The 19571-nt window shown below is 36.9% G+C and overlaps 1 protein-coding gene across 2 annotated transcripts in view; it reads left to right on the top strand.

The window, feature by feature from the left end:
• LIN7A (lin-7 homolog A, crumbs cell polarity complex component) overlaps positions 1-19571 on the top strand; it is a 49624-nt gene that overhangs the window by 19801 nt on the left and 10252 nt on the right. For both annotated transcript variants that reach the window (XM_051795729.1, XM_051795727.1), the window contains exons 2-3: positions 574-692; positions 17171-17242. In XM_051795729.1, coding sequence (XP_051651689.1) covers positions 574-692; positions 17171-17242 — 191 coding nt within the window. The remainder of the gene's footprint in view (positions 1-573; positions 693-17170; positions 17243-19571) is intronic.

Raw genomic sequence — 19571 nt, forward strand, 5'->3', positions numbered from 1 at the left:
CAAGTCTTTGGAGACCTAGACAAGAACCTTATATTTACTCTTCTCTAGCAGACTTCCTGTTCTTCCAGAGCAGACGTTATTTGTTTCTGGAAAACTTTATTAGTTGATATTTAGATTTAGATTTATGAGAAGAAAAGATCAAATATTTTTCTTGGGTGTTGTCACCCTGAGGGTGCTTACATAAAGACACAGCTTCATTTTTTTAGACTTTCTGAAAGTAAACCCAATTCTTTTCCTGTGCTATTTTCTCTTATGCAGAAAGTAAGAAATATTTTGTTCTAATATGAATTAGCCGCTTTGAACTGGTAGCTTTGTTGCAAAGAGTGTTCGCTACTAAGACTGAACCTCTCTGGGTCTGTTGTACATGTACGTGCATGGTTTGTCCATACTTTGGGATTTGGATCTCTGAACAGCAGCATGGTTTCCTGGCAGACTCTGGTATAACGGAAGAGTAATACAGTATGTGTTGGTAAAGCTGATTTAAAATCTAAAATGGCCACCAGTGTGCCCTTTTTAGTCACTTATTAGTCACCGTTTATACTGATCTGTGTTCCTTTTGTTTTCCCCACTCAGATGTTGCAAGAGCAATTGAGTTACTGGAGAAACTGCAAGAATCTGGAGAAGTACCAGTACACAAGCTACAGTCTCTAAAGAAGGTGCTGCAGAGTGAGTTTTGTACAGCTATCAGAGAGGTATGAGTTTGAGATTTTTAGTTATTTCTCAGACTAACATCTCTTTCCTGAAAAGAAAAGCGTATTTGCCTTTCTTTCAGTGCTGGAGAATCATGAGTACCTTGTATAAAGGATGATGGACGTGTCTGTGACTGCCTGCTACTGTGCAGAATGCTGAAGTTACTGGAAAGCAGACACATAACAGTTGCGTCAGCAAGGCATCAACCCTTAGGCAATTAGCCTTGTTAAGGAGAAGGGGTGATTAATTACTACTTTAGTATTCTGCTCAAGCTGTTTCAGGGTCAGTGGTAACCTGTACAGCTGGGATATGGGGACATGGCAAGTCGGGTCAGTGCAAGCTTAATGCCTTTCCCTTGAGCTCAGGTGTGTGATAGGGATGTGCTGATAAAATGAGAATGCAGTGAGAGCCAAAAGTTGCAAGTGCTGAAGTTAACTGAATCTGACAGGAATCTTGCCTTTAAAGTCAGTGCTCAGATCCTGGTGGGCTTTGCTCCACATGTCAGAAATTCTTGTCAGATTGCTAAGAACTGTGATCATTACCCTACCAGCTGTGGTCAGGGCCTTCCTAAGCTCTGCCCAACAGTAGATAAATGATAATTATTTTCTTCTAGTCAAGCTAGAGAAGATGCACCCAACTTCCTACATGCATACAAGCAGTATCTTTAAAGCAGTTAAATTACAAACACTTCTGTTAGAAGTTCCTTAGACAAGAAACCGTGATCTGATACAACATTGTGTTGATATCTTACCTACTAAACCAAGTGCTGTTAGCCTGCCAAACAGAAGCAGCTCTAAATGCCCTAATAAAGGTTTCATCTTGTCAGTAGAAAGTCTGTAAGAACTTCTGTTTTAGTTTATCTGTCTACAGTCTGGGACTAATCCTCCCTTGCTGAAATCAATGGAATCTAATGTTCCCTCAATGGTAGCAGAATTGAACTCCTGATAACTAGGCAACAGCAACAAATTGATTGAGTGGACTGCTGAGTGGCGGAAGGAAGAAAGAGATGAGCAGACATTAGTTTAATAGGCAAAATGGAGCACACTCTTTGTTTTATGGAATATATTCTCCAATGTGAGAATCAGAGAGAGGCTTCCACTTAATTAAATTGCAGTTTTCAAGGCTTTTAAAGAGAATAGTGTTCCCTGACAATAAATAATGCCACTGTATACCCTCAAAAGCTGATATTCTGACTAGTCCTTTCATTTAACCAGTTAAATGCTTCTTTGAGTAACCACAGAGCATTGAAAAGTTGTGAGGTTTTTTTGTTTTGGGTTTTTTCTCAGATGGCAGAGCCTGGTACTCCAATTGTTAGAAGCAACTTAGAATCTTTGCAGTGTCGTCAATGAAATCTTAACAAATTTATATTAATCTTTGGAAAATAGTCATACCAGAAGCAAACACAAAGCTTGTTGAAACAGGTACAGAGCCTAAGAATTAGGAAAGTGGCTTAGAAAAATTCACTCTCAGTTCAGTGAACTGAAAGTAGATTTTGACAAAATCATCTCAGTGGCAAGAAAGGTCTTTATAGAGTGTTGTGTAAAGACAACCTGCACATGACAGACTATCCAATTAGTGTTAGATTCCTACAGGCAAAAAATGGACACTTTAAGGAGCCCAGAGCTAGTTGTTACACAAGAATTGAGTGATGATGAATGAGCAGTTCTACCAACTTCATAAACAAACACACATATTTCTTTTTAAATATTTTATATATATATATAATGTAACCTGTCCAATATATCACTATCAGAGAACAAAATTCCTACACCCTCCAAAAAATAATGCTATTCACCACTATGCATGTAAACCTCTTCTTAGAAAAAAATCTTCAAATATAGAAAGCCCAGTAACAAATCTTTTCATTTAGGAAGAGTAGAAAGATTGACATATTTACATTGCGAGTACTTAAGGTTGTTAAACATGTGGCTTCTCTTTCAGTTACTTACGTTAAGCCCTTGGCAAATACTTAGGCTATAACTCTTTTTTTCCACCAGTTAAAGAACTGTTGGAAAATTCAGAAAATAATTTCTTCTGTGTTTTAAAAAAATAAATTAGAAAAGCATGGGATATTTTGGTCACGTTACATTATTATACATCTCCAAGCACTTCAGCAAGGGCTTGGAGGATATCTGAGCTGTGTCGTGTCATTAATCAGGGATGCCCTTCTTGTATGTCCTTCGTGTACTTTGGAGTTTATGAAAGCCTGCTTTATTGAACAGCACATTTTTTTCTGAGTGTATTTGAGCTTCCAATAGCTGAGGCTAGACAGAAATTTCTCTGCTAGTGCTCCCTCCCATTGTTTATCTTCTTTTATCCTGAGTGCAAGATGTGAGAGTGTGGTGACTGGATTTTATTTTCTTTATTACCACCCACATAAACTAGAGGAGAAAAGTTGTTGACATTATAAGAGAATCACGGCAGTCAGTTGGAAGTAATGAGAAAAGTGGGTGTGAAGCAGACCGGGTGTGAGCTGTAGGTAGGTGTAATCAAAATGGGATGAGGAGGCAGGCTTTGTGTTAGTATGCAAATTCTGAGAGAGACTGCTTATTATATGTATGCAGAGATTCAGATTTGCAGTGTGGTGTGTTCATTCTATAATGCAAGATCTGAGCCTAACTTTCATCAGAAAACCTCCTAAAAGAAATTAAGGCTGACTCGCGTAGTCCTGTAAATTCCATAATGTAGGAGCTTTGGAAAATAAAAATTTTCATTCCGGTCGGTGAAATTATAGAAACCTAACTGTCCAGTGAGTTTGATTGTTAAAATATGTCCCAGAGAAACTCAATATTGGGCTGAGTGTAGGTGAAAAGATCAAAGATAAAACATAACCTGCATTGTATTGATTGAATGTGACTTGTCCCTTCTACAAGTAGGAATTCTTTAACTACGGAAGCTGGAGGTCATTTTAATGACCAATTAGCCTTTACAAGTATGAGATATATTATTAGATGACATACATTCCAATCTAATGTGTAGAAATCTGATGACTGTAATTAATTGTATTTATGGGAATCTATTTAGTAAAGCAAACCACCAGTTCAAATCCCCACACTAATATTCCATAGAAATAAATTTTTTTTAAAGTGATTGAGTGAATGAAATTTAAATAGAAGTACTTTAGCGTTTTTCAAGGGTGCTATGTCAGGAAATGGTGATTAATGCTTCTCACTTAGCTAAATATAAGTACCACCAACTGAAATATTCTGTCTGGCACTAGGCAGGAATATGTATTAGCTCTGAAAAGAATGGAAATAACTGAAGTATGCAATGGCCTCGGTATTTCCTTTTCACCTGAAGACCCCAAGACCAGAAAACAAGTTAACCAAAGTCTGGTCACACTAAAAGTCAATTTGGAAAAAAAATTTAATTGTGCTTTAAAATTACTTATTTCAAAATCTCCATAGCTGCATGAAGATTAATTAGCCTTCTATAGCCTTGTCACATGGCAACACATGGAATTTATACCATTATGTCCTTTACCCTTCCAAGTGTTCTTACTGTGTATTTAAAGCTGCTGCTATGTTATAGTCATCTGATTTCCAGGGGGTTATTGGAATAAATGAAGGGCTAGGCTGTGAAACTGAATGCACAGCTGAGCTACTGAGAAGTTATATTCACATGCAACATAAAACTAGACAACCTGGATTGATAAAGTTAATTTAATTGTTGTAAGTCAGTAAAAGGAAGTTATAAGAATTCTAAGATAAGGCAGATTTCTGGTCTGGCAAGAAACCTTAAAGACAGAGAAGATAGAATAAACAATTTGACAGAACACAGTGGATAACCAACAGAAAATGTGACATGCCTTAGCAGGTTACGGGAATTTCATTTACTGCTAACATCTGATAATCAGTGCTCAAGCACTGTAATAATACAGCTTGATAAACACATGCATCTCCTGATGAGCAAAGTTTTCACAGAATCACAGAATATGCTGAGTTGATAGGGACCCATGAGGGTCATCAAGTCTGCCTTCTTGCCCTGCACAGAACCATCCCCAAGAGTCGCACCATGTGCCTGAGAGTATCATCCAAATGCTTCTTGAACTCTTATCAGGCTTGGTGCTGTGACCACTTCCCCGGGGAGCCTGTTGCAGTGCCCAACCACCCTCTGGGTGAAGAACCTTTTCCTAATATCCAACCTAAACCTCCCCTGACACAGCTTCAGGCCATTCCCTCGGGTCCTGTCACTGGTCACCACAGAGAACAGATCAGTGCCTGCCCCTCCTCTTCCTCTCATGCAGAAGTTGTAGACTACAATGTTCTTTCGTGTTGATGCCCCAGTTTCTCTTTCTGTGTGTTAAATATGTAATAGTCAAGTGTATCTCGCTTTCCTTCCAGTCTGCCTTTGCTACTCAATTTTCCATTTCAAGATTAAATCTGATGTTTTTCTGTGTAGATATTATTTGGAAGAAAATCTGACTAGTAAATACCTATGCTGAAACATCTACCAATACCAAAATTAATCAGATCAAAATGTTTCTGTGAAAATGTGGTGTGGCAACCAAACACACAGAAGCAACCATGGTTTTATTCTGTTATCTTATGACTCCCAGCAAAATATCAGGTCATCGCAGAGAGCACTTTTGTAGGACTGAGTGACTAAAAAGCCAGGAGCAGTCAATACAAAGTACTCTAATGTTATGCATTTTGTATGAAATTAGTCAGTGGAAAAGCATATTGTCTTTGAAAATAGTTCAGTTCCTACCTCAGTAGTTTAAAACTTTTAAGCTTGCTATAAAATTAGCTTATAGACAGAGTATCCTGGACATTTAAAGACCACTGTTGACTTACAGGGACAAAAATGGCAGTGAGAGAACACTGACCCATTTTTTATGAGGTCTGGATGCTCCCCAGTTACTTTAGAGATATATTTCAGTATGTTGTATAGTATTAAAATCATAGTTTCACTATAACTTATGTAGAATAGTTTAATAAACCTAGTTAGTATATTGGAATGATTTCCTTTGATTAATAATTTTCATTTCCATCCCTTAGCAGTCTGAATGCCTGGAATCCCAGTGCTGCTGATATGCAATGTGTTATTATCTGGTCATTTCCTCAAGCCACCCACCTGTGCTTTTCCTTATTAACCCTGATATAAGTCTTTGAAAATATTAAGGGATCACAAGAAGGCTGCTGGGTGGTGAAAACTGAGTCTAATGTTACTGTACTCATTACTTTACTGTAATGTACTGAGTGATAGCAGAAGGCTGACTGGAACCCTTAGATGTTCATTCGCTTCACATATCCCAGTATTGTGTTGTACTCCATTTTTAAAAGTCTGTACTAAGTATTAGAATCTGAGTATTAGCTTGGACTCAGCCAAAAATTCTCATTAATTCTTTTCTTAAATTATTAATTTAGGATTTTAATGTAGGAGTCATTTAAAGACCTGCTTTCATTATGTTTTAAGAATCTCAAAATTTGGTTATTCATGTTCCTCCGCCTCCCAAACCTAGCCTCTGAAAGCAGAATTTCACTGTTTTCTGCCTCATGAATCCTTGTAAAAATAGAGGTTCACCAGGCCAAACTCTCCCAGTTGGCACCAAGGTAAGCCCCAGAGTCCAAATCCTGCCCTGTGTTACGCTTTATTTTCACTGGGAGCTGAATATTTGTTACAGGAGGAGAAATGCAATTCCAGTCCATCTCATCTCCACAGGGCAAGCCCAGTTTTTGAAATTTTTAAATTACAAGATGCAAGCTTGGGAAAAAAATGTATTGAGAAGACTTTCTGCTACAATTCACAGTACAGAACTGTGATTAAGGCTCAGTCAGAAGCCTGACATCTGAAGTCTTCTACTGTCACTTTTACCCATGCAAACCAACGTGTTGGTCCCGACTGAGCTGAAGTGATATGTCGGACTTACTAATAAGGCAATTAGTAAACAAAAGGGCAATAGGACAATGCACAGGAGTAAAGTGAGTGAGATCTATCAGCTCAGATTTGTAACAAAAGCAGTGTGATTATATTAGCATGATACCTCATTAGACTGACTGGGAAGCAAAGCTAATCTGATACCTTGTTATAACTTGCTGTGGTATTCCAGATATCTTGTTAGGAATTACTGCACCGTTAATTTAGTAGTAGCACTCATGCAGTAGCAAATATGGAATTTTTCAAATTGACCAGTTTCATTCAGATTTTTGCATGCTTATGCATTGATTGATTTGTAACTTTTCATAAAAATTTGCATTCCTGGATGCTAAAGTTTGAGCATTTTATCCTTTTTTTTAGATATTGGAGTGGATTATAATGTCAGATGAACCAGTTTAGTTTACCTGAATTGTGGGGCTGTATAGCATTTGCAAGGATCTTTTACTGTACCTTTCCATCCTTTGTTCATTGCCATTGTCCCAGCAATGAGAAGCCACATAAAATAATGATATAAGTTTCCACTAAATGAGTACCTCCATCACTATTTGGAGAGGGCATTACTTAGCTTCATTAAAATACGATGGTACAACAGAATATTAATATTTTCATGTTTTAAAGATTTCTGCCTCCTGGTTACAAGTAGTGTATCCGTAATGATGAGCTGAGAGAAGGATTTGTAACGTATGTAAATGAGATCATAAAAACCCATCAGATTTCTAAAGATGAGCTGGCTGCTCTTTGTCCTGCCACCGTGATGGACTAAGCATTGAGAAAGTTCAACAGAAAAGCTTAAGTTAGCAATAAACACAGATCTTTATTTTTTTTTTAGTTACTGTGTTAAGATATGTGCTATTTTTTGTATGGTGAATGTAGTCAGGAATTACTCAAATTCTGAAAAACAATGAAGTTTCATTTGCCACTTTACAATAAGCGATTGAAGCATTGATCTGCTGCTCGCAAGCCCTGGATAGCATAAATGAGAACTTTTGGAAATTATAACCTTGTCACTCAGCAGATGGCCTTCATTAATGGCAATTAGATGAATTTACCAAGCTGCCCAAATATTATCTGAGAAAAGGCATTATTTAGTCTCTGCGCCATTACAAAGTCCCTACCACTTTCATAACTTCACTGCAGGAGACTGAAAGCAACTGCTGTTGCCACTTTTTTTTTAGCTGCCTAGAGCTAAATACATCGATTTTACATATATAGCACCCCAGAATCTGGATCCAGACCATATCATTGGTCTTTATCAGTGCTTTTTCCCATTGGGTTTGATTAAAGATCAATTTTCAGAGTTGGCTGATGGCTATATATCTAATCATATTTGTGCTCTGCTTGCATAATTGTGCCTTTCACAACAGATAAATAAATATTTTAGTGCTGCAAGAGTCCTACAATGTATAGAATCAAAACAATGACATATCTTGTTCATGTTTCAGTTGATATGGGTAATTATGTTGTACTTAATAAAACTCTGATGAGTGGTGCTCAGGTGATGTTCTTATTTCAGCATACAACTGCAGTTGTGTGTGCTACATAAGGTGACTGGTGGAACATGTGTGATGTATCTCAGCATGTCAGCATTGTTTCCTCGCATTATCATTTTAGTTTATTGCTGCAGTATTCTATTTGATTACATAAAACTCTTAGGAATAAATAGAATAACCTTTGCTTCAGTTCATCTCAAGCCTGCTTCTTCCTCTTGAGAGAAATCAGCAGCAAGGTGAACTACCAAGTAATATTTATGCTGACAGGTTGTTGGAAGCCACTGCACCATTGTTTCTGCTTTGATGGAGCCTCAGTATCCCTCTGCTGCCACTTAACTGATGTCACTGATGAGACTCCTGAGAAATACTGCTCAATCTCCATTTCTTAATTGTGCCATCAGAAAAAAGAAGAAATTGTAAAACTGTTTTTAACCTCCATTTTAGCTACATTTTTGTTGGCATTTAAAACATCAGCAATTTCCTTCTTTCTCCCTGCCTTCTCAGCTTGGTAGGAACACTTGAGGTGAGCTTGCATGATGATGTCATGTTTCATCCAGGTGCTCATTTTGGCAAGGTTTTCACAAATCTGTTAAAGTTTGGGATATGGCTGTTGCATACGTCAGCCCCAACAGCATATACAGACTTACTGATAAAGTGGAGGAAATTAGTGCTTAGAATGCTTGGCATATTTTTGAACTCAAAAGTAACTGGCAGTGAGGTCTAAGAGGGAATTTTAAATTACAAGCTATGAATTCCAAGTAGTCTTATGGGAATTAACTAATCACACGTGTTGGTATTTCTTTTTATCCCAGTATATTGCAGTAGAAGCAGTGAAAGAGACTTTTAGAATAGTATTTTGCAAAGATTTAGTGATTGCAAAGCATACAATTTCTGAAACAACTGTAGCACTGTCTTCAAAGATACCAGATCGCAGTTGCTGTTGACTTAGAGCAGTGTATAGAACAGTGTGTAAGGCATATGAAATAAACTAAATGAGCCAATTAGATTTTTCTTGTTCCTTATATGAGTAGTTTTTATTTGCAAATAAAAGTCTGTTTTTCCTTAAAAGAGTGCAAAGCAGCTTCTATTCACTTTACAGTGTCAGTGATGATTCCAGATGGAATTGACATTGGAGGGAAGAAGAGGAGGCACACAGAGGTCTTGTGTGTCCTAACAGCAACACCAGGAGTGTTTCAATTGACTCACCCAATATGTGCAGAGGATGTGACAGCATGCATATTCTGGTACATCTGCTACATTCTTCTGCTTGCGCATAAGGGAGGAAAGAGGTTCTGGCCCCAGCCTGTAACCCCTGTTGGGTTGTTTCTTGGACAGACACAGGATCATATGGCAAGAACTCAGGGACCAAAACTTGTGTCAGCTTTCAGACACCACCACAGATACTGTCAGAGCAGAGTACATTCCACCCTTTTCCACACAAAAAAAAAGTGGAAAATGCCATTTTAACTCTAGCCTTCATAAAGTATTACACCCTAAATTAAAATATTATACCCTTGAAGTGATTATACTTAATTTATTTTTAACAATGTTTCAGGCCTGTGCTGTTTTTCTCCTACTGCCTAAGGACAGCTTAATAATGCATCAAGATTCGGCTCATTTTTTTCACTTAGGTAAAACTGACCTAGTTTCCTCCATAATCCCCACTCCCAAAGAAGGAAACTGTTAAATAAAATATCCTCAACATTAAAGCCAACATTCATAATATTTCTTCCACATGGTCTGAATTTAAAACTGTGTCATCTCCTCAGGTTGTTAAACAAGACTGAATTTCATTTACAGGTTTGAGCTTCTTAATGGGTTAGCATCCCTACTGCATCATATGGCAACATTCGTGCAGTGTTACTTCATGAAAGGGGATTGTTGCAACAATTGTGAAAATGATGCAGAAGTTTGGTTTTGAAAATAAACACCAACAGGTTTCCCAATGCAGACGTATAAGTGCTCAAAGGCTAATGAGAGCTTATAATGTAAAAATATTCAGAATGCCAGCAACCTTGAATGACCACATTCTGTCAGATATAAATAGCTCATTAATACAGACTAGTTGTCACAAAGCAGCTTTTTCAAATTCAGTTGTCCAAATTCAGTAGCTGCAGGCAACAACTTATGTAATACAGACTTTTTGGTGCTTCCAATAAGAACAATGCCTTCCTCTCAAAGGTACTTTTCAACCATTTCAACCTCCCTGTACTCACAGGTGTCTCTCAACTTGTCCTTTTGACATTGACAAAAGAAGAACTTTTGTCAGCTTGCTCTCAGGGCCAGACTGAAGATTATGTATTGTATATACCCTGTGAACATGGGTGTGAGATTGCCTAATTCTGCTTCTGTTGGGATTACTTAAACACCTGTCATAGTCCTATAACAAAATGGGCCTTTGTGATTCATTTGCTCAAGCAACTTTGTTTAAGGAGACTCTTAATTTTGTTGCAACCATGAAGTTGTGGTGGGTGTACATGGGATCCATGGTGTTCTTCCACAGCCTGCTTTCAGCTACCCTGTGGAACTACTGTCTTCTAGATTATGATGTATGACAGTGTTTAGGACAGTATCTTAGCTAGAGGCTGTAGCTCTGGTGGAGAAAACACTCTTATGATGCAGATGTGCTTTTCCAAGCATACTTATCACATGAGGTAGTTTTTAAAAAGCAGAACACAGGCACAAAAACAGAAATTCCATTTGATATTCAAGAGATAACAAAACTAAACTCACCATCACCAGAGATTTTTCACTTTCATTGAGCTAGCACAGGTTTATGGCTGAATGGAAGCACTCCACTGCATTAGTTTTGAGCTTGAGTAAGATTACAGACGTAAAAAGTCGTTATGAAAGAGGAAATATGAAAGAGGAATTGTGGTCTGGTCAGCTGGATACTTCCACACTGCTTATATAGACTTTTGGTTATGTTTGACTTGTTTTCATTCTTTTATGTCCTCATCTGTTCCACCGTCATCTTAAATGGGTAACTAGATCTGTTTGTGAGTTATTTTGTAGAAAAGCAAATACTGTTTGAAATATCAGCAAGCCTGTCATAAAGGGCATAGATGTCCAAAATGAGACAAAGACCTACACCTAGTTCCAGTAGAGAAGAAGGAAAGATTACCAAAAATTATATAAATAAATATATATTAAAAAAATAAATATATAAAAAAATATATAGTTTGAAATTGGACATATTTAGCTTAGAAATAATCCATTTTTAATGGAAATGCTGTTATTCAGTTGACAATTTCCTAAGCATGTTGGAGGCTTGAAATTCACAGAACTTTCTAAAGACTCTGTAGTTCAAGCAAAAATGATGATTGGTGTAGAAATTACTAGAGAAGATTCCATGGTTTATGGTGTATAAGAGGTTAAAGATTACCAGAGTCCCTCCTGATCTTTGTAGCGTTTAAAATGTCCTTGCTTACAGATGTGGTCAAGCATGATCTGAATTTAGTGCTGAAGCATAGCTCTGGTGGAATCTGTCCAGCTGTATAAATCAATACATTTCTCTCCACAGACATAAATGTATTGGACTAAGAATGGAAAATATAGGCAAGAGGTTGTGGGTAAGGAAAAAATACCAAACAGAATGTGAAAGAGTCAAAAGTAATGGAAACAGTGGGGTGAGACACAACTGACGCTGCAGGTGGAAGTTTGCTCACAGAAACAAAGTATTCACAGGCACCACAGTGGAGACTCCACAGCTCTGCAGTGCAGCTGTGCTCTGTAACTTCCCCCCAGTCGCAAGATCAGGTGTTCTCCTGGCCTGCCCCAAGGACTGGTTCTTGCACAGCAAGTGAGATGATGAGTGGGTCTCAGATCAGGAGGCTAAAGTCCTGAGAATTAGCACCTGATTTTGAGAAGAGGGGAGAAGAGAGGCCAACAGCTACGCTGATTAAAGCATCTTCTGTTCTTCTCACCGTGGTAAAAGACTGATTGAGATACTCCTTTTCACTTGACATCTTAGAAGGAAGAAATATTTGCTTCATCATTTCCAACATATGAAGGCAGTTAGGAAGACAAGGATTCAGCTAGTTGATGGCCGAAGCATTGTACTTAGGTGTAAGTAAATAACAATCTCTCTTTTATAGCTTAGCCTCAGTTCTGCAAGGATGCACACATGTATACTGTTCCATTGACATGCCTGCAAAAGCACAGTGAAAACAATTATGTCTTTCTTGCACTGGTTATTCTCATGGTAACTCTCCCCTCTCTACTGTCTGTCAGACTCTTTTCTTCCTTCAAAGTTGTCTTCCAAAAATAGATACACATTTCTTTTCTACACTGAAGCAACAAAAATATGGCAGATGAACTAATATGATGCCAGATGATGCTAATCTATATGTTAAACATAATTTATCAGTCTTTTTGCAAGTTTCTTCATTTCACCTTTTTACCTGCTTACCTATGATGCACCTAAGTCACTTAGGTTGTGACTTCTTACAGGAAGTGTTTTAATGTCTTTTTATTATTATCATACTGCATACACTGTGGAAACGCAACCCATTGCTACTACTTACATCTATTATCTCATATGCTGAGAAACTCCTAACATTTTCAAAGAGGTTACTTCCCCGCTTAAAAATTTCAGAAAACTTTATCTGGGCCTGCTACTTCGCAGGTCTGAATTGCGTTTGTGGAGTGTTTTGAGCTCTAGTTCATTGCTGTAAAATGATTTGTGCCTCATGCCTCTTCCTTTCTGGTGTTCAGACCAAGTTGTCCTTAAGTTGAGCATCATTATTGTAGGTACAGTTGTACTTAGAATTACATATTTCATCAGGGAATGAAGCACTGAATACCTCTTAGAGAAGTTAATGGAATAAAATTGTTTAATTAAATTCTAACTTTGAGAATCCATCAGAAAAGATGCTGCATCATTCAGGCTGTAAACAGAATGCTGCTTCTAGCCACCTTTATAAAACAGGCTGCTAAGTGCACTGGTTATTCCTGGACCTTCTCCTAAAGCTTTGCATTGACTTAAATAGCCCAGCCCTAAATAATGTGCTGCTTTGTTATGAGTCCGTAAGGAGTAATTTTAGGTAAGAAGCTAGCTCCTAAACTATCTGTAAGGCAGTCCCCCTTCCTGAGCTTCAGTAATCCTAAACCATCTGCTTTGCCTCCCAGCTGAATGTGTGTGGATGAGGACCATCATCGTAACAATAATACCTGCTGCCTCTGACTCACTACAGCTCCTGCTGGGAGAAGTGCATTTCTCTGTGCCTGTGAGAGCTGCCACAGTGCAAGGAGGATTCACTGCCAAGTTCAGATTTTTTAGTTGTAGTTTACCTCCCTTGCTCTTTTCATAATCTTTGAGTACTGTGGGAGAATAGATTATGGTGTCTGGGGAGACTACCTGCAGAAGCTGAAAAAAGTCTGAGATCTGTATTCATGCTTTCAGGAGTATTTCTTGGTGGGAGTGTTGTATTCTCCGCACCACAGGAAAGCACAAACAAAGCCGAGTGAGTAGGTCTTGCTCCACAGCACAAATGAGATCTGTGTGAACAAACCCTTGTCTGCAATACGCCTTTACCCAATGAACATTCAGTGCACAGACACTGGCAGTCTTGAAATCGCTGGGGGGAAAATTATCTGAAACATTACCATTTACCTTACAGCTGCAGCTTTGCGTCTTGAAACATTGACATTTCACCTGTAATTTAATCTCTATTGTTAATGTATCGTGGAAACTCTTTTCCCTAGGCACTAGACCATCAGGCTGTGTATGGAGTCTGTCAGCAAATAATATTACTAAACACCCATGTAGTCTTATAGACATTCAAAAAAGACATAACCGTACATACAGAAATAGGTGTGCAGCTCTTTTTCAAATTACTGCCATAGTAACCATCTAGATACTGTCCTGGGCAATAGATAATTATCTGTGTGTGTATATATATGTAATAGATAATGCATAATGTAATAATAACATAGAAAGAAATTATTTTATAAAACCACTTCAATTACTTGTCATGTACAGTGGATTTAACATGAAACTATATTCCACAATGGGAGGATTTAAATGCCACATTATTCAGTTTGAGAACAAAGAGATTTTCAGTTTATGTAGAAGAGGCAGCAGAATGGATTCATTGTGCACAAATCATGGCTAAGGTGGTGCTGAAAAAAGCACAGGAGGTAGTGTGGCTACAGGAAAACAACATTTGTCTATGGACTTCAGTGTACTTTTTGTGCATTTTGAGAGTGAGCAGTGATTAGATCTGAACTCTACAAAGAGTGCAAGGGGCTTGGTGGAACAGGTATGATTAATCTGTGTTTGGTTGTTAAACTGACTTAGTAATAACATAGTTATGTGGGTGTATGTTTTATCATTCTTAAACTCAAATTACATTAAGCATTATGAACAGTCAAATAGAATAATTAGATTTACAAATATGTCAAGCAAATATTCAAGACTGGTTGCATCTGTTGCTTATAGAGAGTGAGATTTGACATGCAAGACTTTTTTCTAAGAACTGTACTGTAGATACTATGTTCATGGATAACTCTTTGCAGGACAGCATTTAAATCTTTTAGCATGGAGAATTTACAAATCAACCCAAGGATTGTATGACATTATTGATCATATTTTTTCACAAGTTTTTGAGTAGCGGGATTCTTTTTTAACATACTATTGAATCACACACTAGTGAGTCTGTTCTTTCAGCAGTCAGCAAATTAGCTACCAGGATACTGAGTATTACAAAGTCTACCAGCTAGATACTGGTAGGATGATAGGATGCAATTAATAGAAAGTTATATGACATCAAACTTAGCAAGTAATCACGTGAAAGTAATCAGCTTGGTGATATTTCACCTTAATAATGAATGTTTTAAAGAACTTTTTAGTCACTGTTCCTCTATATGAAATACTGTGACCTGTTTGCAAAGAAATTTAAAGTAATAACAGTTCAATATTCAAATATATGCTTTTAGACATCATAGAAACCCACAGCATTTATACCCGTGCAAGCAAAAACAATAGGTACAATCTGCTCTCATGCTTTAGGATGAAGGGGAACCTGAAGAAAATACAGCATTAACACTAGTTCAGTACGGTATGGGTTTTAAAGAAACAAGTATTTAATGACTCATTGCTGCAATTACACAGTATTCTTCTTATATAATGTAGTGGCTGTTCTTATATAACAATATGCCCTACAACATAATACAATAAACTTTGAACTAGCTGTGCAGCGTATTGATGAGTAAATAGGCTGAACCCATTTTTATGATGGCATCATCAGTACAAAAAACAAACCAAACCAGAGACCCTTTGGAGGCTATGAAAGAGCTTTCTTTTCCCTTATTTTTTAAACTAAGGGCAAAATCCTGGCATACACTGTGGTCAATATTACCAATGGAAGCAAGATTTCATTTCCAATGGAGAAAGCAGGAAACTTTTCAGCCTACTCCCCTTGTCTCAGTTTTTGTCTCTGCCCAGGTTTTTTTAATTCGGTTCTAGAATGACATATGTGCTGACAATACTCAAATAATCTTTTTGCTGTATTTTGAAAGTGTTTAGCATATTTTAGTTCTCTAAAATGGATTACATTTGTTATCTTCTTTCTTTTTTTTTGCCTTTTACTTGTGTATGATATCCCTAAAAAAAGGTTTGGGGATCAGTCATCCAAACACTTTGCTATGCAAGAGTGCTTAATTAACACTATGACTGCCCACTGAACTCATAAATGAGCCAAAAATCTTAGTTCTGTTTAGATGGTTGTTGCATATGCTTGTCAGTGTGTTCAGTTTTATAATAACAGGCAATACAAGTCATCAGGACAGGGGAATGGGGAGGTTTTACCTATCAGTGGGAGAAGTCATTGTTTATAGGTCAATTAAGTACAGGATTTGACTCCTTCTCTCCCAAAGTAACATTTACATTACCAAAGAGGAAAGTTTTGGCACTCCTGCTAAAGTATCAACAAATGGCTGAAAGGTAAATATATTTTTGAAAGTGCAATTGAACCTGCACTCCTCAAGGAACTTAAGGAGATCGTCGTAAGAGCTAACATACTTTACCAGCAGAGGTTATCTCTGAGGAATGCAGCCTGAGACATAAACACATGAAAAGACAAAATTTCTCATGAAGTAGGTCAAGAAAATGCCCACCATAAATCAGTGGCACATAGGAACATTTTTTTATGCTTGGTGATTTTATAAGAAAATTAAATGTAAATGTTTGGTTTGTTTGCATTGATCTTTGTCTTTCAGAAAGCTTTCTGTATATTATATGTAAATATTTTTATCTTTTTAAGTTTGCTATCAAAATAACTAGCTAGTATCAAGGCATTGGTTGTTATTTTTCATCGAATAGTGTGACAAATCTAGAGAACAAAGGCAGTGTAAGATAGAGCCTTTTTGCTTCTCCTTTCTGAAGATGTTTAAAAGGGAGAGTTAAGGACCAGGGGAAGTGGGCCAAGAGTGTATATCACAAAAAAGCAACAGAAAGTCATACATATTGGCAATGTTGATTTTATGCAATTTATGTGAATGTACAATTATTTTCTAAAGGATAATCTTACCCATTGATCATGTCTGACCTATCAGACTGCCAGCCCTTTTCACTTTTCCTAGTTCTAGTTGATGGAAGCTAGTATTGTGACCTTTCTCCAAAACTTTATTTTCACTTCCAGTCTTCAGCTGAGCAGCCTTCTTCTTCTGTATGCTGAGCAACTTACATATTTTTTTAACATCAGTCTCCCAAGTCTTTAGTTCATAGGAAAGTTCAGAGAACAAAGAAGCCATTGTTGGAGGCTGAGACACCACTCAGATCAGTTCAGATCATTTGCATTCAAGTCAGTTGCCTGGAGACACCAGTTTTTGATATTACAGAACTTAACTGTTCTGGTTTTGGGAAACTGCTCACTAGAAATGGGAAGGGAATTGTGTTGTTAAGTTTGCAAAGTGTCATGAGAAACACAGATTGATGTTCTCTATAAACCCAAGCATGCTCAAGTTTAGCAGACACTTGACTGTATGATTGCATGAATACACCGTTAATGAAAGTCTTACGAGGGAAAGGGACTCTACTGTCTGGGTTAATATAAAGTCCTTGTTTTGCTTCTATAATTAATTTCATTTTATTTTCATAAACGTTTTAGGTGTATCAATACATGCATGAAACCATAACTGTTAATGGCTGTCCCGAATTCCGAGCCAGGGCCACTGCAAAGGTAGGATATGTGCAACTGTTGAAATATGTGTTACCAAAGTGATCTAGTAATTGACTGTGCGCGTGTGTGTTTCAGGTATTCGTGTGTACACTGTAAGAAAATTTAGACATCAGTGGCAGCCCAGAGTCTAGAACCAGTGCTACTTCCCAGGTAACAATCATAATGGAAAATTTCAACCTTTATGCTGCTTCTGTAGCTTAAGAAAAGAGAATGATTTTATGGAATATGATGCTTTTCGAAAAGTTGCTTTGCAAAAGCAAAACTGGTTCATTCTGTAGAAGTCTGCCTGCAACAACCAATATTTTAAGGGACTATTTTCCCATACATCTCATCCAGAGAGGACACAATTATTTGGGAGATAGAAACTAAACAGTTAAAATTCCCCTTTTGAGTAATGGAAACTGTAGGTACTGAGCAAGTGGTAAGGGTGAACAATGAGAGAAATGGCCTGGTCAATGTTTTTTTGATTCCATAGTCAAATGCAAGCCTGTTTTTTTTCTGATACATTGCCTGTTTTTTTAAAATACATTGTGTCTTTGTCCATGAGGACCTGCCTTTCTTATCCTTAGACTGTGGCAGCTACACTGCTGCTATTACTAAGATGATAATTTTCTTGGGGAATTCACACAACCATGAAAGAACCCATTCTATGTGCCAGTATGAAATATACTCTGTATTTTTATAACATGCCCAAAGATAGATGCTTCCAAACAAGGGAATCCAAATGGATTTCTTTTTCCCATTATCATTTTGTATGGAACAGTATCTTTTATGTAGCATAGCAGCTTCAATGCAAAATAGGTAAACTTGCAAAATCAATAAATCTCTTTTAGAGATACTGGTTTATGGTCCATTCCTGTGGAGATAAACTCCCTGAAATCCTAATGGAACTAAGATCTTACCATTATGTATTTATGTTAAGAGATTTTAATTTAAAGCTGTATCAGAAGGTGAAGGTTGGGAGCATGTTACAAAATTATTTTAGAGTACTTCAGAGAAGCAAGCTCTATAGTAGTCAGCAAATAGCCTAATATACCTTAAATTACAGTGTATTTTCCTTATTAAATAGGACATTCTTTTCTGTAGGCTGTTCTGATTTTAACCTTCTAAGTGAAAGTTAATGGTCAATGTAAATTTGGTAAGTTCTGTGGTTCTATATAGAGAAATGTGTATATGAAATCCTGATTTGTTTACACTGCAGATAAATGTAAAAATTATTGCTATGTTATTTAGTAAATGGGGAGAAGTCCAATTAGTGTTTCCCATTCTCATTTCTTATTCATATAGAACAGCAGGTTACAGAGCAATGTTTCAATATCACAATATTTCCTGGTTATTTCTGGGCTGTCTGCATTTCATCCTCCTAGTGCATTCATGTCTGACATAAAATGTATGCATGATTACAAGTTCTGCATGTGCAAAAACATGTAATTGAGAATGCTCCATTATGTCATGTCATCCAATTGCTTCTATTAAACATAAAAATTTTAGGATGCTTAAAAATACTAGTGTAATGTAGAACTGTTGAAGCAGTTTGATCTACAAGCACATGTTGAAAAGTATAAAATATTTTCTTAATGTTTCTTTACTGATTTACTAAGATCTATAAGTAAGAAAATGGTTGTAGTGAAAAATGAAGTAAAAATGTAACATTTTTCTGGATGCAAGCTTTACAGTATGTTACTTCTTTTTTTCCTAGAATAAGATTAACAATCTAGGATTTTTCTAATTGATTTATATATCTGCTGTCTTAAGATTTAATTTTTCAATAAAAATTTTGATCCAGTTATATAATAAAACCTCCTATTCCTGTTCAGGAGTTACTTTGCGAGATTTCAAAAAGATTATAAATTAAACCTTTTAATAGAAGAATATAATTTTAGGATTTAAAATAAATAATTCCATAACTCTGAAAGCAAAGCAAAGAGTTAACAATTCAGTTCATCCACTTTATTTCAATTAGGAACACGTCAGAGATCACATTATCTTATCCCACAGGAATAGATTTTCTTCCCATGGAAAGGCAAAGAAGAAATGCACTAGTGATCATAAAGGTTCACCACCACAGAGTAAGGCTTCCCAGGGGGCCTTCTGGCTTTGCTGCTAACTTTTTGTGTTATCTTTGACAAGTCACCTGAACTCTGTGTTCCTCTGTTTATTCCTTTATTTCAAAAATATTGGCATAGAACTTAATATTTTTAAAATACTTTCAGAAAATCAGAAAATGTCAGAGTAAGATACTGAAATGTTTTCACAGGAAGGAGTTCTTCCTGCAAATGAGCAACAGTGTCTATCACTGTTCTCCCTAAATAGCCAAATCACTCATTTT

This window comes from Manacus candei, unplaced genomic scaffold (genome assembly GCF_025592945.1).
Source record: "Manacus candei isolate 608988 ecotype Guabito, Panama unplaced genomic scaffold, ASM2559294v1 h1tg000043l, whole genome shotgun sequence".
NCBI lineage: Eukaryota > Metazoa > Chordata > Aves > Passeriformes > Pipridae > Manacus > Manacus candei.